We start from the raw sequence: 19,687 nt of genomic DNA on the forward strand, positions 1-19,687 counted from the left end.
AATAGGAAAAGGTGCCTAAAAGGAAATTTAGTAGTTTTGCTTTAATTGCTGTTAAATAAATTCCCGTTTTTTCAGAAATGGGACTTTTTTTTTTTTTTTTTTTGCCTTGTATACTTTAATTAATGATTAATCGATTACTAAATCAGTAAAAACACGATTAATCACGATTAATCGTTTCCACCTTAACCATATCTAAAATCCTCTGAGCTTTTTTAACTAAAGAAACTTTCTCTCTGTTGGACGGTGATGTGTTCAAACCAAACATATTAATTCTTTATAAACTTTTTTTCCACATTTTCTTAGTTTGAAGCTACAACTACAAACTTTGGTGTCTTTTTTGGGGGGAGATTTCACTCGATAAACCTACGGACTGTAACAAAGAGGCTCACAAAAGGGAAGCTGATCTCAACTGATGGGCAAGATGGACGGAGGCTGTAAAAGGTTCACCTAAACATCCAGCCAGATACGGCTACAATATAATGATCTGGATCAAAGTGTATTCATGGTTAAGATTTTCTTTCTTGAAGGGGGAAAAAAAAAAAGGCAATCGTTCAGCCCTTTTCCTCCTACCTCACAATTATATGGTACCTTCTGTCGAGTCTGTCACATAAAATCCAAATAAACGACATTAAAGTTTGCGGTTGCAGCATAAGTACGACTGCTTTTGCAGGGCAATGTAGCATTCAGTGGTGTAATGGGTTATTGTAATGACACCTTTATTACTGGAGGATATGTAATTTAGGGTAACTGGCCATGTGTTCAGTCATGCAGATGCTGCTGTCTAACAGATACGTAAACACCAGCAACACACGCACAGAAGCTCTTAGCGTTTCGTCTCTTCCTCATGTAAAAACCTTTTCATTTTTGCTCAGTTTTAATCTTTCTTGACTGTCTGTTTGTTTTTTCTCCTGTAGAGAAATACTTTGACATGAAGAAGAACCAGTGTAAAGACGCTCTGGACATCTACAAGAAATTTCTTTACAGGATGACAAAGCTGTCGGAGTTCCTCAAAGTGGCTGAGGTACACGAGCACACAGACGAACCCGCAGAGAGGGACGCACAGATTCTCTTTATCCACTTCCGATACAGATTTAGCGTCAGCTGATATCGATCCGATTCAGAAAGAAGCAATGCTGATATGACTTAAAAAGTTTCTTTTTTAAAAAAAAAAAACGTGCTAAATTAGACATTTATTTGCCAACTCTGCAGACTTGAATGCACCGATAGCTTCAGAGACTTGATCAAACATGTAAGAACAACTTTCATTTGGCTCAGTTAGTGCAGAATAACAACCAGTGTGAAATAAATAACAAACTTAAAACTGACTAAAACAATACGTTACGATACGAGTGAAAATAATGACTTTCTTGGTCAAACATGTAAAAACTCACAAACCTTTTTTGAATGGTTCAGAAAGTGAACCGTTTGAATGCTAAATATAGTGTAAAATAAACAATAAAGCATAAAATTAGGCTGAATAAATCTCTTCTGGATCAGGCACATTGTCACCAATACTCGATCTGGAATTTAAACAGGTTTGCTTTTCAGGGTTTTTTGGTTTGTTTCTTTAGATTCTTAATTCTAAATCACTGTCTGTAAATCTCCTAGCTGTATGTAGATTGTTATAATCCAGCTCTCCTAACCCAGATGTTCTCAAACATTACTTTAATGTGTTCATTTTTCACACGGCGGCTGCAGTTCTGCTCACTCAGCGTTGCTGAACCAAGCCATCCCCGACTTGCCCCTCTGCCCCCACATTTAATACACACACATACACGCACACACACATAAATATATATATATATAGACCAAAAATAACCATAAGATGGAGGACGTGGTTAGGCGCTCCGTTAGCTCCCTCCGCCTAATCCTCTCCTCTGCCTCGCTCCTCTTTTCTCCCTCTGACAAAGATGGATACCCGAGTGGGTCTCCTTTCCCCGGCGCCCACAGATCATCCCTCTTTCCCTCTTTCCTTCTCTCCCTCTCTCTCCACTGTGCCCCGTTCCGTCTCCGTAGTTTAAACAGGAAGCCGACGTGCATTTCAGACACGGAATGGGGAAACGTTCCCATTTAAACGTCTTTGTCTTTTTATGATTGCGTTTTAAGGACTTCACCAGACGGCTACAGACATTAAAAAAAAAAAATATATATATATATATATGTAGGAAAGGGAATAAATGATGAGTTGCTTCGTTTTTAGATTTAACGTCTCTAGTGTGAAGGAGCAAATTTTAATCTACAATACGTTTTTTTCCCCTCAATAAATGTGTTTTCATCTGATGCAGTGACTTAGAAGACCTAAAGCATCAGCTGGTGGTACAGTGAACATTTTGTGTAGATTTTATATACGCAAATTGACAGCATGATGGGAAATGAAGTAGCTACAGATGGATAAGAAACCCATTTCCATGGAGGCGTTATGATGCTGAAGAGTTACAATTCTCACAACACAACAGACTGTCTTAAAATGACATGTCGACCGATAGGTGTTCTCCTAAACTGGATATTTATGGAGAAGGAAAATATTTTGTGTTTAGTGCATTGCAATACCTGAATAGTAAGGAAAAACACATTTCTGCTCAACATGTGGCTATTCCCTAAGAGCCAAAGAGGCTATCTGCTGGACAAAGAGGGTAGAGAAAAAGAAATGTGAAAGTCAAAGTAATGGATTGTGGGGAGGGATTAGTTACAGTTCATTTAATGCGTCTGTGGAGTCGTATCACTGTGGGTCACCCGAGTTCATCAAGCAGAGTTCTAGCAGGACACACGAAGCAGACAGCTGTGCGCCATCAAGCTCCCGACACTCAAAAACATCCATAACTCTCGTGGCTAAAATGAGCTCAGCTCCACGTCCCTGTTGGTCGTTCCAAAAACATCTGCAGAGTTTGGTCTCCTCGGCTCTGTGCGCACAGAAAGGAAAAGGCTAGCTTTACACGTTCTCAACAAAATATTTGCTGAATTAGCATCATGATATTCCAAAAAGACACTTATTTTATAAATACCAGAACCTATAGCATATTTATCTTAGATTTACCACTTCAGTTTAGTGTTAAAGGGGCAGTATTATGTATTTTCCAAACTGTGTCAACCTCATTTATAAAAATGCAAATATGATTTAAATGAAAATTGACTTTGTAATTGAACACCTCCTAATCTTTCTGAAGCTCCGCCTTTAACAACGTTTTTACCAGTGTTGCTCTGAGAAGTAGCTCGTATAATGAGCTCAGCTGATGTTTGCTAATTGCTGTTGGCTAGTCTAAAGGAGCTGAGTGGAGGCATAAAGGGGGAGGGCTTTTCTGTAATGCAGAAGCTCGGAAACTGCAGCCGGGAGGAGGAGTTTTGTCTCGAAGGCGGAGCTAGGTCCATCCAGGCGTTTTGCGCAGCTGAATTGTTGCCATGGAGATTAAAAGATTTCTCAAACATGCCTGAAAGAATCAAAGCAGCACTCTAAGTATGTTTATGATGAAGGAATAACACTATAACATGATGTAGCGCTAAAAAGAAAATTGATTTTACATAACACTGCCCCTTTAATCAAAGTGTTTGCTGAATAATCTCATATGAAAGCCAACTGGCTGGTTGCGAGAAGGACATGACGTTGTTTATCTGTGTCCCAACAAGTCGACGTGTTGCGTCCCGTAGAGGTGAATTTCTGGATTTCAGTGTCACTTTAAGTGTTTCCACAGCATGCCTGCTCCGCCTTCAAGAGTCGGACATGTTTTCTCATCGTTCAGTCACTGCTGCCATTTCCTGTCGATGTCACACGCGTTTGCTTGTTTGTTTCTGTTGTGTGTTTTTTTTTTTTTTTTTTTTTACACATTTCCCCTGCATGGGGGAATGATTCCCCTATGTTTTTTTTTTGTTTTCTTCTCCATTTTATCCCCCACCTATACTTCCCTCCCTACTTTTTCTTTTCTTTTTGTTTTGACGACAGCAAGTTGGAATAGATCAGGGTGACATCCCAGATCTCTCACAGGTCAGTGTACATGCCACCTTCCACCTCTCTATTCAACTCCAGCTCCTGTTTTCTGTCTTTCCCTTCCTTTTTGTTTTCATATTTTCAGCAATATGTGTAGCTTCCTTTGTTCCCACTAACTCACCTTTTCTTATTAATCTGTATTCCCTCTCAATCAACTCTTTTGTTCACCTTCCAGCCCATGTTTTTTTTTTTTTTTAACCAGCCATCATGTTTGAAGGCTTCTCTTTTGGATCTGCCTGAATATCCTTTCCTGCTTTCTCTCTCCTCCTAATTTCTTATTATAGATCCAGGTTGAGGTGTGTTAGTTTGGCCCCATGCCATGAGCAGAATTGATGAAAAGACTTGTTTGGGTTTTTTTTTTTTTTTAAGAAAAAAAAAAACCTGAGGCAAATGAACACAGTGAGTCTAGCCTTGAAATTAGGAAAACAAAGATAATGAACAGAAGAAAAGGTTTTGTAAAAAAAAAAAAGCATCTCTGCCTGGATAAGGAATGCGATTTGTTATTTTAATCCTGAAAATATTTTAATTTGCTTTTTATCCAGCTGTGAAAGTGTTTATCAAAACTCCTTGAAGCAGGGTTTATTTTTTATTCCCTTTATGTTGTATTTGTTTACCTCACTTTGATTATTTATTTTCTTGGTCAGATTCTCAGGTTATGATAAATATTTGGTGCTAAAATGTGTTCTAATCATCTTTATTTAAAAAGTCCTTGGCTTTGTGTGCTAGTTACATAAAAGAGCTGCAACCAGAGATTGATTTGTGTTGTTCATTGATCGTTGGTTGATTTAAATCATTCATGTAAAACTTTGCTCTAAGGACCTCATTAATTTCCTTTGTTGTCAGCCAGCAATTTAAAAATCATACATTTAGTTTTATAACGATGTCTGAAAACAAAAGCTTCCTATTTTTAAAGTTGTTGTAACTACAGGAAGTTTGACCTTCACATGCACATCCTAGTATTGGGAATGTTCTGGGTCAATAATACTCCCAGTGAAAGGGGGGCGCCAAACACACGGCGAGTAAAGAAAACACATCTGATCATTGGTAGAATAATATAAAAGTTGTTTTTACAGTGACAAGAGCTTTTTATTTTCCCATTGTGTTGGTAATTTTTGTTCTAAAAAGAAAAGACTAAATGAATATCAGTTGAGTTTATATTATTAACATTACTAGCAGCTAGCATGTCTAGCACTTCTAAAACATCAATACTGTTCCACCTTCCTGCAATCTGCTGAAATTCTCCTACTAGAGGTGAGCGGATTGATCCAAAGATATTGATATCGATAAGTCGGCTTTAGTATCGAATCAATATTAGGGTGATGAGAGCAAACCCTTAGTTTCAGATTTCCTGTTATTTTATTTTTGTAATGCACTTTCTTAACTCTGCTAAAAAAGATTTTTGCTGTGATTTGCTCTCAAATTATAAGGTTTTGCACTTTTGTTTTAGAAAATAATGCACACACTTGTTTGTTTTTTTCTATTTTTGCTTGTAAATTCTGTCCTAAACAAAATAATCCAAAAGAAAAACTATTTAAAAGTCCTTAAATTCCTTTTAAAAAAACTATGTTGGCCTTGAATATGTTAATCTCTGATCTTAAATTTTGTTGTGCCAGCATTATTAGATATAGTTCATTTAATAGTTCATATATTTTGTTTTTCTCATGTGACTTTTGCAATAGGCAAAAGTTTGTGTCACACTCAGATGTCTTCACTGCGTTCTCTGGTCGAGGCTACAGCTAACTAGCTGCTAACATACCCTGTTAGCTAGGTAGCTTTTTTGCATCTGTCATGGACAGGCAGAAATTTTTCGCCAATGACATCCATTCATTTCTGGGGAGACATATAGGTCTTAAATTCCATTTATAATGGTCTTTAAAAGTCTTAAATATGAGTTGGTAAAACCTCCTACTTAACTTTATATTCTTAGAGTCAGAAGCCAGCTCAGTTTATTGGTAAAAATATGTTGAATATGAGAGGCTGAGTTTATACTAACTTTATTGAAAGGGGAAGAAGTTTAAAAAATCTATAATTTTTCTGACTACTTTGTGTATTGCCATCATTATCGCAACAGTTTATTCATTCGTAGCCTTTTGATTCTTTTATTTTTCTGTACAAGATCAGAAATCTCTCGGTACATTGTAGATCTCAGTGAAACGTGTCCTTGATCACACATTTTAAAAAACAAACAAAAAGACTGGTTAATGTGTACAGAGGAGAGCCGGTTTGTCTGAGGTCAGAGTTGAATAATCCTGTATTTGCAGTCAATAACGAGTGTTTTTCCTCCCCTCCCACTCTGTTGCAGAAGACTAAAGGATCATACATTGTAGGTGGTGGGTTGCAAACTGTACCGCTTCCCCACTCCAACCTCCATAAAGGAAAATTCCGCCTTTAACCTAGGCCCTATTTTTTCCAATCTTAGTTTTTAACAGGGTCTAAAATCAGCATTGTGCAAGAATCCTGTGGCCAGTTTGTCTTTACCATCATTCTGCAGGCTGGTGGGCAAAGTCCTTGCCTTTTGCCTCTTATTGATTTTGGGATTTTTACATAACTTAAGGTAAACATTAAGAAGCAGCTTTGCTAATTTGTGTTTTGCAGTTTGGCTGATTTGTTTCCAGATTTAAAACTTTTAAAGCCCGTCAGTTCTGGTTGTGTTGTAGCAGCGATGATGATGAAACCACATAGAATGGTTTGTGTTGTTCCTCTTGTAAAATGAATTGTTTTTATGGAGGGTTATTTAACTCTAGGGAAGCTTAAAAGGCCAGTTTTTCCAGTTTGGGTTTCTACTTTATTTTTGGGATGTTTTAGTGGTTGTTCCCCAACAGCTGTTAATCTGTAATGAGAAGGGTTTTTCTGAGAGCACTAACCAGTTCAGGATCCCCTTCAGTTCTGCTTCCTGTGTTTTCTCTGCTCAGTTTGTAAAGGGTTCCTACTCAGCCTGGAAAGGCCTGGAGTTTGATTTAAGCCTGGAGAGGTATGGAAATGTCAACTGGAGTAAAGCAAATACGAGAGTTTACTGAGACAGTTTACCCACATTGTTCAAAACATCCATCTCTGTTCCTTCCATCTATCCATATGTCATCAATCATCCATATTTCATCCATCCATCCATCTGTCCATCGTTATTAATCCATCCATCTCTAATTTATCCATCAATACTTTCTCCGCCTATATTTTGTCCATCCAGCTGCATGTCATGCATTCTTAGTATTTCATCCAGCCATTCACTTTCATCCATCCTTCTGTACTTCATCCATTTAACCATTCCATCCATCCATCCATCATATTTTTATCTCCTACATCTTTCTTCCTTTCCATATTTAATCCAGCCATCCTTCCGTCCATCTATCGTTGTTCATCTACTTATCCATCCATCTTTATTTTTAACTCCCTCCGTCCCTCTCTCCTTAAAGCGAGACCAATGTAGAAACGTCTACCATAGATTGGGAAGTGATGGTGGAAAATGAAGCTTTGTACTGATTGGATACACAGTAACTCTGGATTCTGTTCTTCACTAATTTCTCTCAGCTTCTCCCTGTTTCCATCGGTTTCTCTAAACACAATGTTTGACCAAACTACCAGCTGTGAACTAGAGGAATAAAACATTTAGGTGTGACGGAGGCTCACCTGGAAGATAAGTTATTTACTATCTAAAAGTTGTGAGTCTGATTGCAGGTTTCACTTTACCCTAAGTACAGATCTGCATAATGCTGTATGAATGTGTGCATATGTGTGATTGTGCTCTATATAAATCCAGTCCCTTTAGCATTCTGACGAGTCTTGACACTGAATCACCAAAAGATGAGAAATAATAGCGCCCAGGTGTAAATCTAGTGGAATTTTCCTTTAAGAACCTGCATGAGGATCATAGTGGCTCTACTTGAGTGTGCAAGCATACATACAATAGCTTGAGCATTTACAGGCATGACAATCCCCCTTTTTTTCTTTCTTTTTTTTTTTTTGGTCTCTCTCTCTACTGTACAATGGCCGACTCAGTTAATACGTGTGTGTTGGCATCTGATGTATTGCTTGTAGCTGTCTCTGTCACACACACACACTTGCACTCACCCACTCCGGCAGGTGTGACACAGACGGCAAAAGGCCACGGAAGCTCATGAATAGGAAATGAGGCTTCACTCCTGCGCCCCTCCATCTTCATCTGCATGAAGAAGTCTCTGCAGAAAGAGGGTTGTTTTTCTTTTTTTTTTTTTTTTTCCCCTCGTCACTCATCTAAATTCCATCCTCCTCCTTACACGGTGTTCATATCGTGTTTGTCATGCACGACAGCGCTGCTTCAGTGTGCTTGACAAGAATAGTGAATGGCCTGGTTATTACGGCGCAGTTATTGTCTTGTGCTGACTTTTATTCATGCCTTCCAAAAGTTAAGCATACAGCACTGGCTAAGCATTGGTCAGTGTCTGGTGAGGTGATTTATATATGAGGATTTTAAAGGATATTTTCCGTTATGCACTGTCGAAGCAAATTTAATTTTACCCGAAAGTATGCGTAGGTTTTATTTGGGTCAATTTAAATTAGTATTTCTGAAATGTGAGGGGCTAAGAGACAGGTACATAAATAAAACTCTGAACTATTTATTTTCTTTTTCACTTCAGTGATATATTACAGAATATATTACATAAATCTGAAATCATCATTGTAATAAATCAAGGATGTACGACCTTTACAACTTAAACAGCCATTTGTACTCTCAATCTGGCCAAATAAAAACTCGTTTAGAGATGTTGATGTTGCACAACATTCAGAAAAATGACAGGTTGTAATTTTTGATAAGTATATACTAAAGGAAATGTTATTTGAAGCACACATAGTCCAACTCTAATGGCAAGAAAATCAGATTTAAAAGCATATTACTTGTACTTTTAGTGTTGTTCTTTATGGAAATTCGGTTCAGATATTGCAGAAATAAACTGGAAAAATGAAGTCTGTTATTGGATCTAAATTTAGAAATATTACCCATTTTTCTTTCTAAATTACTTTTAGCTAAACTTATTGAAGCTGCACTACATTACCATGTCACTGTTATAACAGTTTGGTATGAGACAGATGATGTGTAAAAAAATAAATAAATAAAAATTGAGCTCTTCTGCCGGTGTTTATAGTGTTAACTAGAAACAACCAATCAGAACCAGAGGGCGGGTCTTAGCGCTGTCAATCACAATCTGATTATCCAGTAGTTGGCATGGCCACCAATGATGGTGGAGAAACGTTTTTTCTGTAACGGTAATTTGTTTCTCTGCCATTAGCACATTTAGCATAGAGTTCATGAGGCTGAGTGATGGCGTTGAGACCTGCCTCCTGGCTCTGATTGGTTGATTTGTTCAGGAGCGGTGCATTTCCTCACACAGCAGTAGAGAAAGGAGGTGGAGAAGGTCAGTCTTTTCACAGATTATCTGTGTGGTAGCAAACTATCACAATACGGTGACAATTTTAACAAGTATGTAGAAAACATATTCTTTTATAAGTTACATACTGCACCTTTAAGAGCCATTGTGGAAGGTCCAAAGAACAACTTGTGGCTCTGGACCCTTGGTGACCATTAAACCAGCTAAAATTAGCTTGTTTTTGTCTATGGAAATCAAAATGGCACCAAGTAAACTTCCTGTTATGCAACAGTTTTTACTCCCGTGTTTCTGCTTCACTATGAATTAAACTGTTGCTTTTAAATAAAAAATATTAAAGTGAATTTCTGTACAAGTACTATAATATTTTCACTTGAAATAAAATTAGTTAAAAAACAAAAAAAAGCTTTTGTTTATTTTTACCTATTCGGACCGGTTGACCTCTTCTAGCTCACGCCGCTGTCTCTTTAACAACCGGGCGCCGTTTTTGGCAGGCTCCCATCACCTCGCCAGCCAGAGACCTCTGAGCACTGTATGCATTTGCGTGCAGGTCCACATCGCTGCCAGCAACATTCTTGTGGACACAGAGGCAGACATGACGTTGTCATATTTGGGCAGTGGGAGAATTTCCCTTGTACATTTTTTTCTTTTTTTTTTCAGCCAAACCATAACCCAGCTCCTTAGCTGCCTTCCTTTCCCAACACAGTGAATTCATTTTTTTCCTCTGATTTCTCTCTTTTTGTCTTTTGTCCGCTAATGAAGCATCTAACAACCACAGGGTAGTTTGCCTGGCAGTGTGAGCTCTCCACCTGTGTCTTATCTACAGCTCCATAGCAACGATTCTCAGTAAACCCGTTCGCCGGCTGATTTTGATTGAGTCGTGTGCAGTGATGGAAGCTGTTTAGATTCCCCTCACTGCATCTGTTGGGGATTTTTTTTTCTTTCTTGACAGGCAATTAGATAAAGTGAAGGAATGCTAGTTTCCAAGTACAACAGGTGAAAAGAGTGAGCATTTTGGAACTAAATGCAGATCAATCAACAAAAACAGAAGCAAAACAGAGAGGAAGAAAAGGTTTGCTGTAGGTATCGTCGCCTTCTGATGGTGAAGTAAAGGAGAAGGAAAAAAACCCGTACTACCTCCTTTTACTCCCCACCTTTTTCCTCACTCTTTGTTTCTCTACCTCCTCCTTTGTTCTCCTGCTAACAATGTGAGTGTTTGCTGCATGTTGCCATGGCTATTCTTGGAGCCTGATGCACTCCGTTACCTTCCTGAGAGGCCGACTAACTCTGGGTGCTGTGTTTGTGTGAGCACAACTCTGGGAGTGTGTGGGTGGGATTTTCTTCCTTTTTTTGTGCATTTTGAGAAAGAGTGAGGGAGAGACAGCAGTGTTCCCCAGAAGCTGCTGCAGATGGGTGAACTCCTCTGTTTTGTTTCTCAGGCCCCCAGCAGCCTCCTGGAGGCTTTGGAGCAGCACCTTGCCTCACTGGAGGGCAAGAAGACGAAGGAGTTGAATGCGGACACAAGGTACGCGTTTCAGCCGCAAAGCACCGGAGTAGATTTAAAACTCGAGGAAATTTTGGTTTAGTTTCTAGGCCTGTCGCAATAAATCAATTAATCGTGTGATAAAATTAACTCTTGAATATCCATTTCTCTTTTCTTTCTCTTTTTCTACCAAAAACTCAATGACAAAAGTCTTCAGTCTGGTGCTTTGGTCTCAACTAGCCCTTTTTTTTTTGAAACACAATTTCATTTACGATCTTCATAGTAGATTTTTTTTTTTGAGTTCCAGTGTTAAATGTTCATCAGTAAAGTTTATTGATCTTTCAGGGTCTTTTCCTGCATTTTAAGCCATTACCATTATATTAATTGAAAATGGTCTCAAACAGCAATATTATCGTTTATCGCCATAACTTTTGGGACGATTTATTGTCCAGCAAAATTTGTTATGACAAGCCTACTAGTTTCTTAGTACACTTGAAACAAACAAAACTGTCTTAGAAGTCACTTTTCAGCACGAAATAGGATCTTGTTTTAAGTCGATAATTCCTCAATATTGATGAAAACGTTTTTCACTTGTAACATGGGAAAAAAATGTCCACCCATGGAATTAGTACTTTTTCATCAATATTAAGTAACTGTTGACTTAAACGAGCTGAAAAGTTACTTATGAGTTATATCAAGTGTACTAAAACATTTCAGATGGAAACTAGACCAGAAACATTCAGGGAATTTTTATTTTTAATTTTTTTAATGAAACATGGTCAAACTTCCTTGTTTTCTTTTTTGTTTGTTTTTTTTTTTTTTTTCCAGAGCGTCTACCTTGTCGAGTGCTGTCTCGTCTCTGTCCTCCACCGGCATGTCCTTCAGCCGCATGGATGAGAAGGAGAAGCAGCAGGCCTTGGAGGAGGAGCAGGCCCGGCTGCAGGCTCTCAAGGTGAGATTTCAGACCCCGTCACCTCTGAAGGAGGCATTTGGTCTGTGAGATGAAGCAGCCAAGAGGCTCTCAGAAGGAGGTTGAGTACAGACTGATCTGTCCTTTCTCAAGTGACTTCAAGTGGCGTCTTTGCAACTAGTTCATTGAGTTCTGTGCAGCTGCTTCTTAAGACACAAAAGGCTGTGTATAATTTTAATCCAGTTCTTAGCTACGATAGTTTTAAGATGGATTCATTTTGGGCATGCGTATATAAAGTATACATGTTATCTAGAACAGAGACTGAGCTGGACTGTGAACGCATACAGACGTACTAACCGTAAAAGTATTAAACTTCCCAGGAGTGAATATGTATAGGAAAGTAGGTATGTTCTAAAAATTAAGAATATCCTAATGAAACTTGGGTAGCTTCACATTTGAAGTTATTAAATGCCATAGGAGTTCTTATTTGTAGGGTTTGTTTTAGACTTTGTGGACAGGATGTAGTTTCCACTCTAAAAAAGTTTTCAGATCCATCCTCGCATCTGCAGATGATTAAAAATGCAGAGTTAAATACAAGCAGTTTTCCACCGGGGTGAAAAATTTATTTTTAGTTGAAATGGATTAAATATGATGTTGAAAATGTTCTGAGCTTCAGAATGAGCTTTATTTATAAAACATGCTTGAACCTTGAGGAAAAATGCTCGTAAAACCACGTTTATTTATTCTTGATATGGTTAACTTTTTGTATCCGCAACTTCTACTTCAGTGTTATTTGGCTCACTTTTTAGTTTCATCTGGAGCTTAGATTTATGACCAGACTCCAACTCGAAATTTGGGCCGGGTCGCACCAGAATTATTGGATGAGTTTCTTGACATCTTCTTGGGACATAAGTCCTTTAATCGTATGTTATTCTTCAGGTGATAGAAGGCTGAATTTGTAACTGTCTTTATGTGGCTCTGAAGGTTCAGGTCAGAGTCAAATGCTACACCCAGATTTCAGAGCCGATCACTAATATTTAGCTGTAAAAACTGAAGCTATACGCTGATTCAAGATCATTTCTCTTTAGCTCCAAAGATGATAACTTCAGTTAACCCTTCTAGCCCCTTTTTTTGAAGGACAACTTTGTTTGCAGAGACGTCATCATTAATTTTATTTGTTGTTTTTTTATTTTGGATGTTTAAAATGTATTCCACCTCCAGTGTTAAATATGCATTAGAATTTAACATTTATTCATCTTTGACAATGTGTTCTTGCGTTATTATGCCATTATCATTGATCATGGTTTCAAAACAACAATATTATCGTTTATTACAATAACTTCCAAGAAAAGTTAATGTCCAGCAAAATTATTGTGACAGGCCTTACCTGAGCTAGCGGGAGCCATGTCGATGTTAAACAGGAAGTTGTCCTAGGATTGAACCTTGTGGTACACCACATGTGACTTCTGCTCGTTCCATTGAGAAGTTACCTACTGACACAAAGAAGTTCCTGTTTGTTACAGAAGATTAAAATCAATTACTGTAATTACTGTGAGTACCCAAACAGCATGCTTTGGTCAGCTTCCGCTAGCAGAATTTGACATGGCGGCCATCTTGTTAAGGAAAATGAGAACAGAGCTGTACGATATCGTTAAACTGCGTAAGAGAAGATGTCGATGCAGAAGTTGGAACAATCAGTACAAACCTGCAAACATTTCCACATCGTGGCTTCAATTGGCACAACACATCACACCAGGTGATACGCCGCGCCAGGAATGCCAGTGGTTCCCCACCGCCCCCCCATCTTTGACATCTCAACTCCAGTTGAAAAATAAAGGCCAAAAGGCTTCAGCGGTAGTGGGGCCACACAATTGAAAAGTCAAGTATAAAATGTGTTGGCATTTTTCACTCCAGCCCTGGGAGTCCTGCCTTGCAGCAAACTGTAATTGACTGAGAGCTCAGTGGGAACTACAATTCAGGCACACATAGCAGCATCTGGTGTGTGTGTGTGCGTGCGTGCGTCTGTGTGTGTGTGTGTGTACACAAGCTTTGTTTCACAAGTAGCTCGCTTACACCTCGTAAGAAAATGTTGCAGTTTGTTTAGTAGCGCTGCCCCTCTGTCTGTGTAAACCCCCTACAAGCCTCTTGTGTGTACGAATCATGTGAGATTATGCACAGTTAGCATTGCCTCACTGTCTTGGTGCGTTTGATTGGATTATATTTCTGTTTACTCTGTGCCCTTGGTTTGTCCCGCTTCTATCGAGATGCAGTGAGTTGTTTTTCTTTTCTTTTTTTTTTTTGTTTGTTGTTTTTTTTTTTTTTTTTCTAATTTAGAAAGAAGAGGTGAGATTAAGTGAGAACATAGTTCAATAAGAGAGCTGAAGAGAGGTCAGGAGGGGTCATCCAAAACCTTCCAGTCCAGCTGTCTGCGCTCTTTGGTGTCCATATGGGTTCAACGCGCACATACAAAAACACTTCCACTCTCAGCTACTGTCCAGCTGGGGCTTCAGCCCAAACAATACCAGCAGTTGGCTGCTTTTTTCTTTTTTCTTTTTCCCTTCCCTCACTACTCTGTCGGAATAGAAATGAGGAGAAGGCTGGTACAGCAGGAGATTCTGTTTTATTAATCCGCTCTGGATACTTTTAAAGGCGGCAGAGGTTGTAAGGTGACTTGGAACATTTCTTCACCTTAAAGTTGTGCACTGAATTAAAACCTCCGTCTGGCCTTGTGTAAATAAGCCACATAAAGGCGCTTTTTTGAGGAGCTGTGTTTTCACTCCGACTGCAGTCATCCATACCAATAACCAGCCTGACTGCTCTACTGGAAATTGCCTCATTCGCTGGGCAAACAGTAAGTTTTTTTTGTTTTTTTTTGTTTTTTTGGGGGGGGGAAGGGAGGGGAATCTCCCACAGTGAATTCCCTGACAGGAAAAAAAACTTTAAAAAAAACTAGTGCATTGATTTCTGCAGGGCAAATTAAAAGGTCTGGTGTGTTAGATACCCCGACAGTGCATGAAATACAGCAAGAAAATGAGAGATTAGGGAAGAGATGATGCAATACAACAAGTTTGACTATTTATTTTAAATATCTTTACAATACTTAAATTGCCAAATTAAATTGTTTCATTGCTTGATGTTAAAATCTAAAGTCCTTGTGAATTATTCAGTCCTTCCAGGATGTTAGAAGGATGCAAAAATTTACTTTTTGCATCATCTTTTTTTAAAAGTTGCCTTTTTTCAGCTTTATTTTTACCATAACAATTTCAACAAGAACGTTGAAATAGTTGCAAATAACCTTCCCCCAAATAAACAAAAAAAAAAAAAAGAAAGGATTTTGACAAGGTTAATAGTTAAAGTACAAATAACACTTCCAAGTACTTTCTTGTAATATCACAAATAATGTCTTGAGAAGTTATCAAAGTGAAAAAAAATTATTTCATATTTATTATTCAAGTTAACATGAGTTGCATAAACAGTAGAAGGAAATCCTACAGAACATAAAAACACACCCGCTTTCATCTTGCTCGCTCGCCTTTCAAGAAATGTCATCAAACAGGAAGTTAAATTATAGGACGCCGTGTGGATCGGTCAAAATTCAGCCAAGTTGCAGTGATTGGTCAGAAAAATTGCGAATGAGTGAATTTGCATTTGTTGCTCAGCACCATATTATGTTAAAGACCTTACCCTGCCTTACCTCACCATTCACATTCAACTCATAGGTTAATTCTCTAAAACCAGACACATCACAAATGTAGATTATGGCTTGATAGAAGTGCTGATCTCAGACTAGAAAGTTGCATAACATTTTGATATTTTCCCACTGTTTTCTTCGCCATGTCTTTTTCCTGAGATCAGTCCGGAAGCTTCCAATCGTTTCCCCGGCCGTCTTGCAGACGCCAGCAGCGTTCTGCTGCAGTTTGAGCCTATTGGAAACGACCCCTGCTGTTTTTGTCACGTCATTCTTCACATCTATTGACTTCCATCACTTTGACTCAGCACAACGAGAATAAAGCTTATATTAAAATGCAGAATGTTTAGTTTTTTTGTTGTTCTTGTAGCTGTGGACGGGCTTTGCTGATTTGTGTAAATGTCACTAGAGAGAAGCAAACCCTGTTCTCAGCAGCACCTGGGTCTTGACAGAACCGGGTCAGATACAACATGAAAAGAACTAGGAAGGTCCATGTACTCACTGTGAATTATTTTTTTTAAAAAAGGACTAATTAGTTTTAAAATCCCTGTATTCTGAATCCCAAACCCTGATAGCAGCATTTCTAGAAACCTTTGGGAGTGCTTCTGGGCTTTTGTAGGAATACTAAAAGCCAAACTTGTACCCAAAGAAAGCTGTCTAGCGTTTTACATTGTGTGTCTGCATTGCAAGGCATCAATGTCTGACAATATCATCTGCCCACTTTGACTCAGATGAGTTGTTACTGTTGGATTACACAGGGTGTCCACGCATTCTATAAAGCCTTAAATTCATTAAAATAATGTAGGCCTTAAATACGTTAATCTCAGGTCTTAACAGTGACAGGACTGTTAAATCTTGCATGTTCTTGTTTATGTAGTTTTTTTTTTTGTTTTCATGGGACTTTTCTGTCAGGCAAAAGCTTGAGTCTTGTGCCAAAATCTTTGTTGTGTTCTGTGGCTTCAGGTGGTTCAGGCTACTGGTTACTAGCAGCAAATATGCAATTACTAGCTAGCTGTCCTAGCAAGGGTAAATTTGGCCTTGCTAGCAAGGACGAGGCTATATTAGTTAACTAGCAAGGGTATATTTGCTGCCATTTACCAGATGCTAGCTAGCTGTTTGTCAAGCCCTTCTCTCTTTCTAGACACAAACAGCAAGGATATATTAGCAAGGGCAAATAGAGCCTTGCTAGCTAGCCAAGACAACTTTATTTATAAGCATTTTTTGAAACGGTAAAACTGGCCAAAGCGCTGAACAATAATCATATAAAAATAACAAAATAAATCAAACGATAACATAAAATATGTAAAACACAACTTGATAAATAGAATGACCACTCTCATGCTGAGTCAATAACCATTGAAAAGTAGCTAGCTAGCCAGTTATCTACCTAGCAATGCTTTTCCTCATCATGCAAGTCCCACAGGGGTCAACCATCCCCAATATTTAGTTTTTTGATCTGAAATTTCAATCAAGTTGTTTTTATTAAGAAGGTCATGAAGTCTTAAATTTGACTTGTTAGCCTGTTAAAAACAATTTATTTGTCTCTGTACCCATTTTCAAATGAATCCAGAACAGCCTAGTCTCTCCTCAAGCTGTGCTGGGGTCCTCATTTCTCTCACGTTTGTTTTTTTGTTTTTTTTTCTTTCCAGGACCAGCGGCTGAAGGAGATCAGCATGCATACTCCACCCTCCGCCTCCCCCAGCAGCCAGTCGGTCGGCAGCGCCAACAACAACAACCACATCTCACACACCCCGGAGTTGTTTGGCTCCGTGCTGAATGCAAACAGGTGCACAAACCTAAGCAGACACGGTCAGAAATCTGCTCACGCCGTTAAGCATCCGTCATGGTAGACGTTGACCCAAATATTTCTAAAGGAATGTGTTCAGGAATTCAACAGATGAGCAGCAGTTTTTCATCCCGGTTTGGGTTGTTTAAGTAGAAAAAAAAAAAAGTCCAGATCAGGAATCTGCTGCCATCTTTTCTGCAGTCTAGATTTGACATAATGAACCACAGAAACGCCTTATAAAAATCAGAAGGAAAGTTTTTGTGGACTATTTTTGTGTTATCCATCTGCAAAGTGTCTGAGTCGCCCGTTCTGGATATTCAGGTGCATCTCTACAAGTTATAATAAAATCAAAGTCCTGTCATTTCAGTAATTATATTAAAATCTGAAATTCATTTAGGTTTATAACACATGGCAATATTTTAACAGTGCAGTATGTAAAATTGACTTTTTTGAGTTTTAAATCATGTTATGTTATTCCTCATTATAAACATACCTGGAGCTGCAGTTGCCAAGATGGTGAACTTCCGCGTTAAAGAGCAGCACTTCGACACAACTTCCCCACTCAGCTCCTTCAGACTAGCCAGCAGCAATTAGCAAACACCTGGTGGAACTGCTCATCTGCTAAACTCATTATATGAGCTCCTTCTCAGTGCAGCACTGGTAAAAATGTTGTTAAAGGGTTAATAGAGGAGCCATGTTGTGATGACTTCCTGAAGGCCAATAGAGCTGGAGCTTCTTAAAGAGAATTTGAAATATGTCTGTAATAGTCTTTTAAGTTGAATAGCTAATATTGACATGAATCCCTATTCATGTCAGACTTTATAAGTTTATATTCATAATAAGTGAATGAAATTAAAAGTCAAATGAAATTAAGTTTGATGTACCTGTATCTGCCAGACGTTTTCCTTCCACTTAGCTTTCCCTCAGGATGCTTGGAAACAGCACTCTGCAGGCAACTAAGCAATAAACCTTTGTGGCTTGCCTTCATATAAATGAATAGAAGTGTGTCACTCTCTATACATAAAAATAGGATTTTTTTACTTTTTGAACTGAATCACCACATCAAACTAGCTTTTTGTGGTTTGATGTTGTCCTGTAAACTTTTAGGGGTCGGGATCTCATTATTTACCAAGAGAAGAAAATGTTCTTCATTCGATGTTTAAAAAAAGTCCTGCAAGCCGTCTTCACGGTTCAGTGTTTATCAGCAAAACTCTGAACCCTGAGACAAGATGCATGTCAGTTTTCGTTCTGGAGCCCAGAAATCTTTCCTCAACTTCTTCCCAGGAAATGGATAAAGTATTTGGATTTAATAATCGGAGCAAAATATACACACTGTGAATTTACTGCCGCTAACTGCTTTATTGCTCGGGGGGGGAAGATTTTATAGCCCTGCAGAGAGCGGGGATTAATCTTGATCTGTGACAAACGAACGTTTTTAGTGGCGACTTTAGCTATTTATGCTCAGTTGATTAAATATTAATACTCTCTCTGTGTCTCCTTTCATTTCCCCACACGTTTTTTTTTTTTTTTTTTTGTGGTTGATATCTTGATTTATTGTTTTTTTTCTGTCCTTTCACTTTCTCACTTCCTCACCTCTCCCTCCCCCTCCGGTTTGCTCCTCAGCGTCCCCAACCTGAACAGCGACCTGTTTGATCTTCAGCCGGCCTTCATCCCCGCCGTGCAGAGCACTCCTTCCATCTCCAACGCCAACAGTGCCTGGGGAGGTAAGCTTTCATCTCCCTCCTGTATTTATCGACACCCCAAGACAAAAAGATTCGACCGTTTCCTTTAAAATAAGCGCGCTTGGCTTTGTAATAATGACTCCTGCGATTGCGGTTCCACACTTCAAAATGGCGCAAGGAACCAATCGTGGGTTTTCGTGTCGTTCTCCGCTGAAACCCGGGCGTGTATTAGCTGTGACCCGCGTGTTTCTGAGCTGACATTTTCAGCTCGCTATCAGCCATCTTGAATCAAAGTGTAGCACAGTGATGCATCTGGAAGCTCTGGCGGTGTGGAGTATTAAAGGCTTTGTGTCGCAGGATTACCGCCGGAGCCGTTTGGTAAATTCGCTCGGCCAGATTTCAAAGCCGGAGTTGCTTGTGAGCGACAGCGGCGGTCGTCGTAGTCATCGGTGGGTCTGACTTCACAGCTTCTGTTCCAGTCCACTGTTGTTTTTCTCTACGACGACACAACAGAGAGCACTGTTTAATCAAACTGCTGCTCAGGGGATCAGTTCCTGTAAATACACTGATTTGTTAAAACGTGCAGGAGCTGCATTGTTATATTGCTGGGCCGTCAGCTGTTTTGTCATCCAACTTTAAGGAAGGGCACATTATCTCCTCTAAACATTTTATTGATGGTTTATTGATCTCAGGGTTCCTATACCGTCTGGGATTTGATTAGAGATGTTTCCTTCCCTAAAGACACATGGAATAAGTCAATAAGAGGAGAAAATATCAGCATTTCCTTTCACTGATCAATATT

The 19,687-nt window shown here is 38.9% G+C and overlaps 1 protein-coding gene across 3 annotated transcripts in view; it reads left to right on the forward strand.

Annotated features, from left to right (window-relative positions):
• The window catches only part of LOC106945521 (phosphatidylinositol-binding clathrin assembly protein), a 106,652-nt gene that overhangs the window by 70,080 nt on the left and 16,885 nt on the right, over window positions 1-19,687 (forward strand). For 2 of the 3 annotated variants that reach the window (XM_015029257.1, XM_015029258.1), the window contains exons 7-12: window positions 915-1,021; window positions 3,935-3,976; window positions 10,776-10,861; window positions 11,648-11,771; window positions 17,067-17,203; window positions 18,827-18,927. In XM_015029257.1, coding sequence (XP_014884743.1) covers window positions 915-1,021; window positions 3,935-3,976; window positions 10,776-10,861; window positions 11,648-11,771; window positions 17,067-17,203; window positions 18,827-18,927 — 597 coding nt within the window. Of the gene's footprint in view, window positions 1-914; window positions 1,022-3,934; window positions 3,977-6,281; window positions 6,303-10,775; window positions 10,862-11,647; window positions 11,772-17,066; window positions 17,204-18,826; window positions 18,928-19,687 lie in introns of all 3 variants that reach the window. The other variant, XM_015029256.1, reaches the window with a different exon arrangement.

The sequence above is a fragment of the Poecilia latipinna genome, unplaced genomic scaffold (assembly GCF_001443285.1).
Source record: "Poecilia latipinna isolate Pla-1442-1.1 unplaced genomic scaffold, P_latipinna-1.0 Scaffold147, whole genome shotgun sequence".
Taxonomy (NCBI): Eukaryota; Metazoa; Chordata; class Actinopteri; order Cyprinodontiformes; family Poeciliidae; genus Poecilia; species Poecilia latipinna.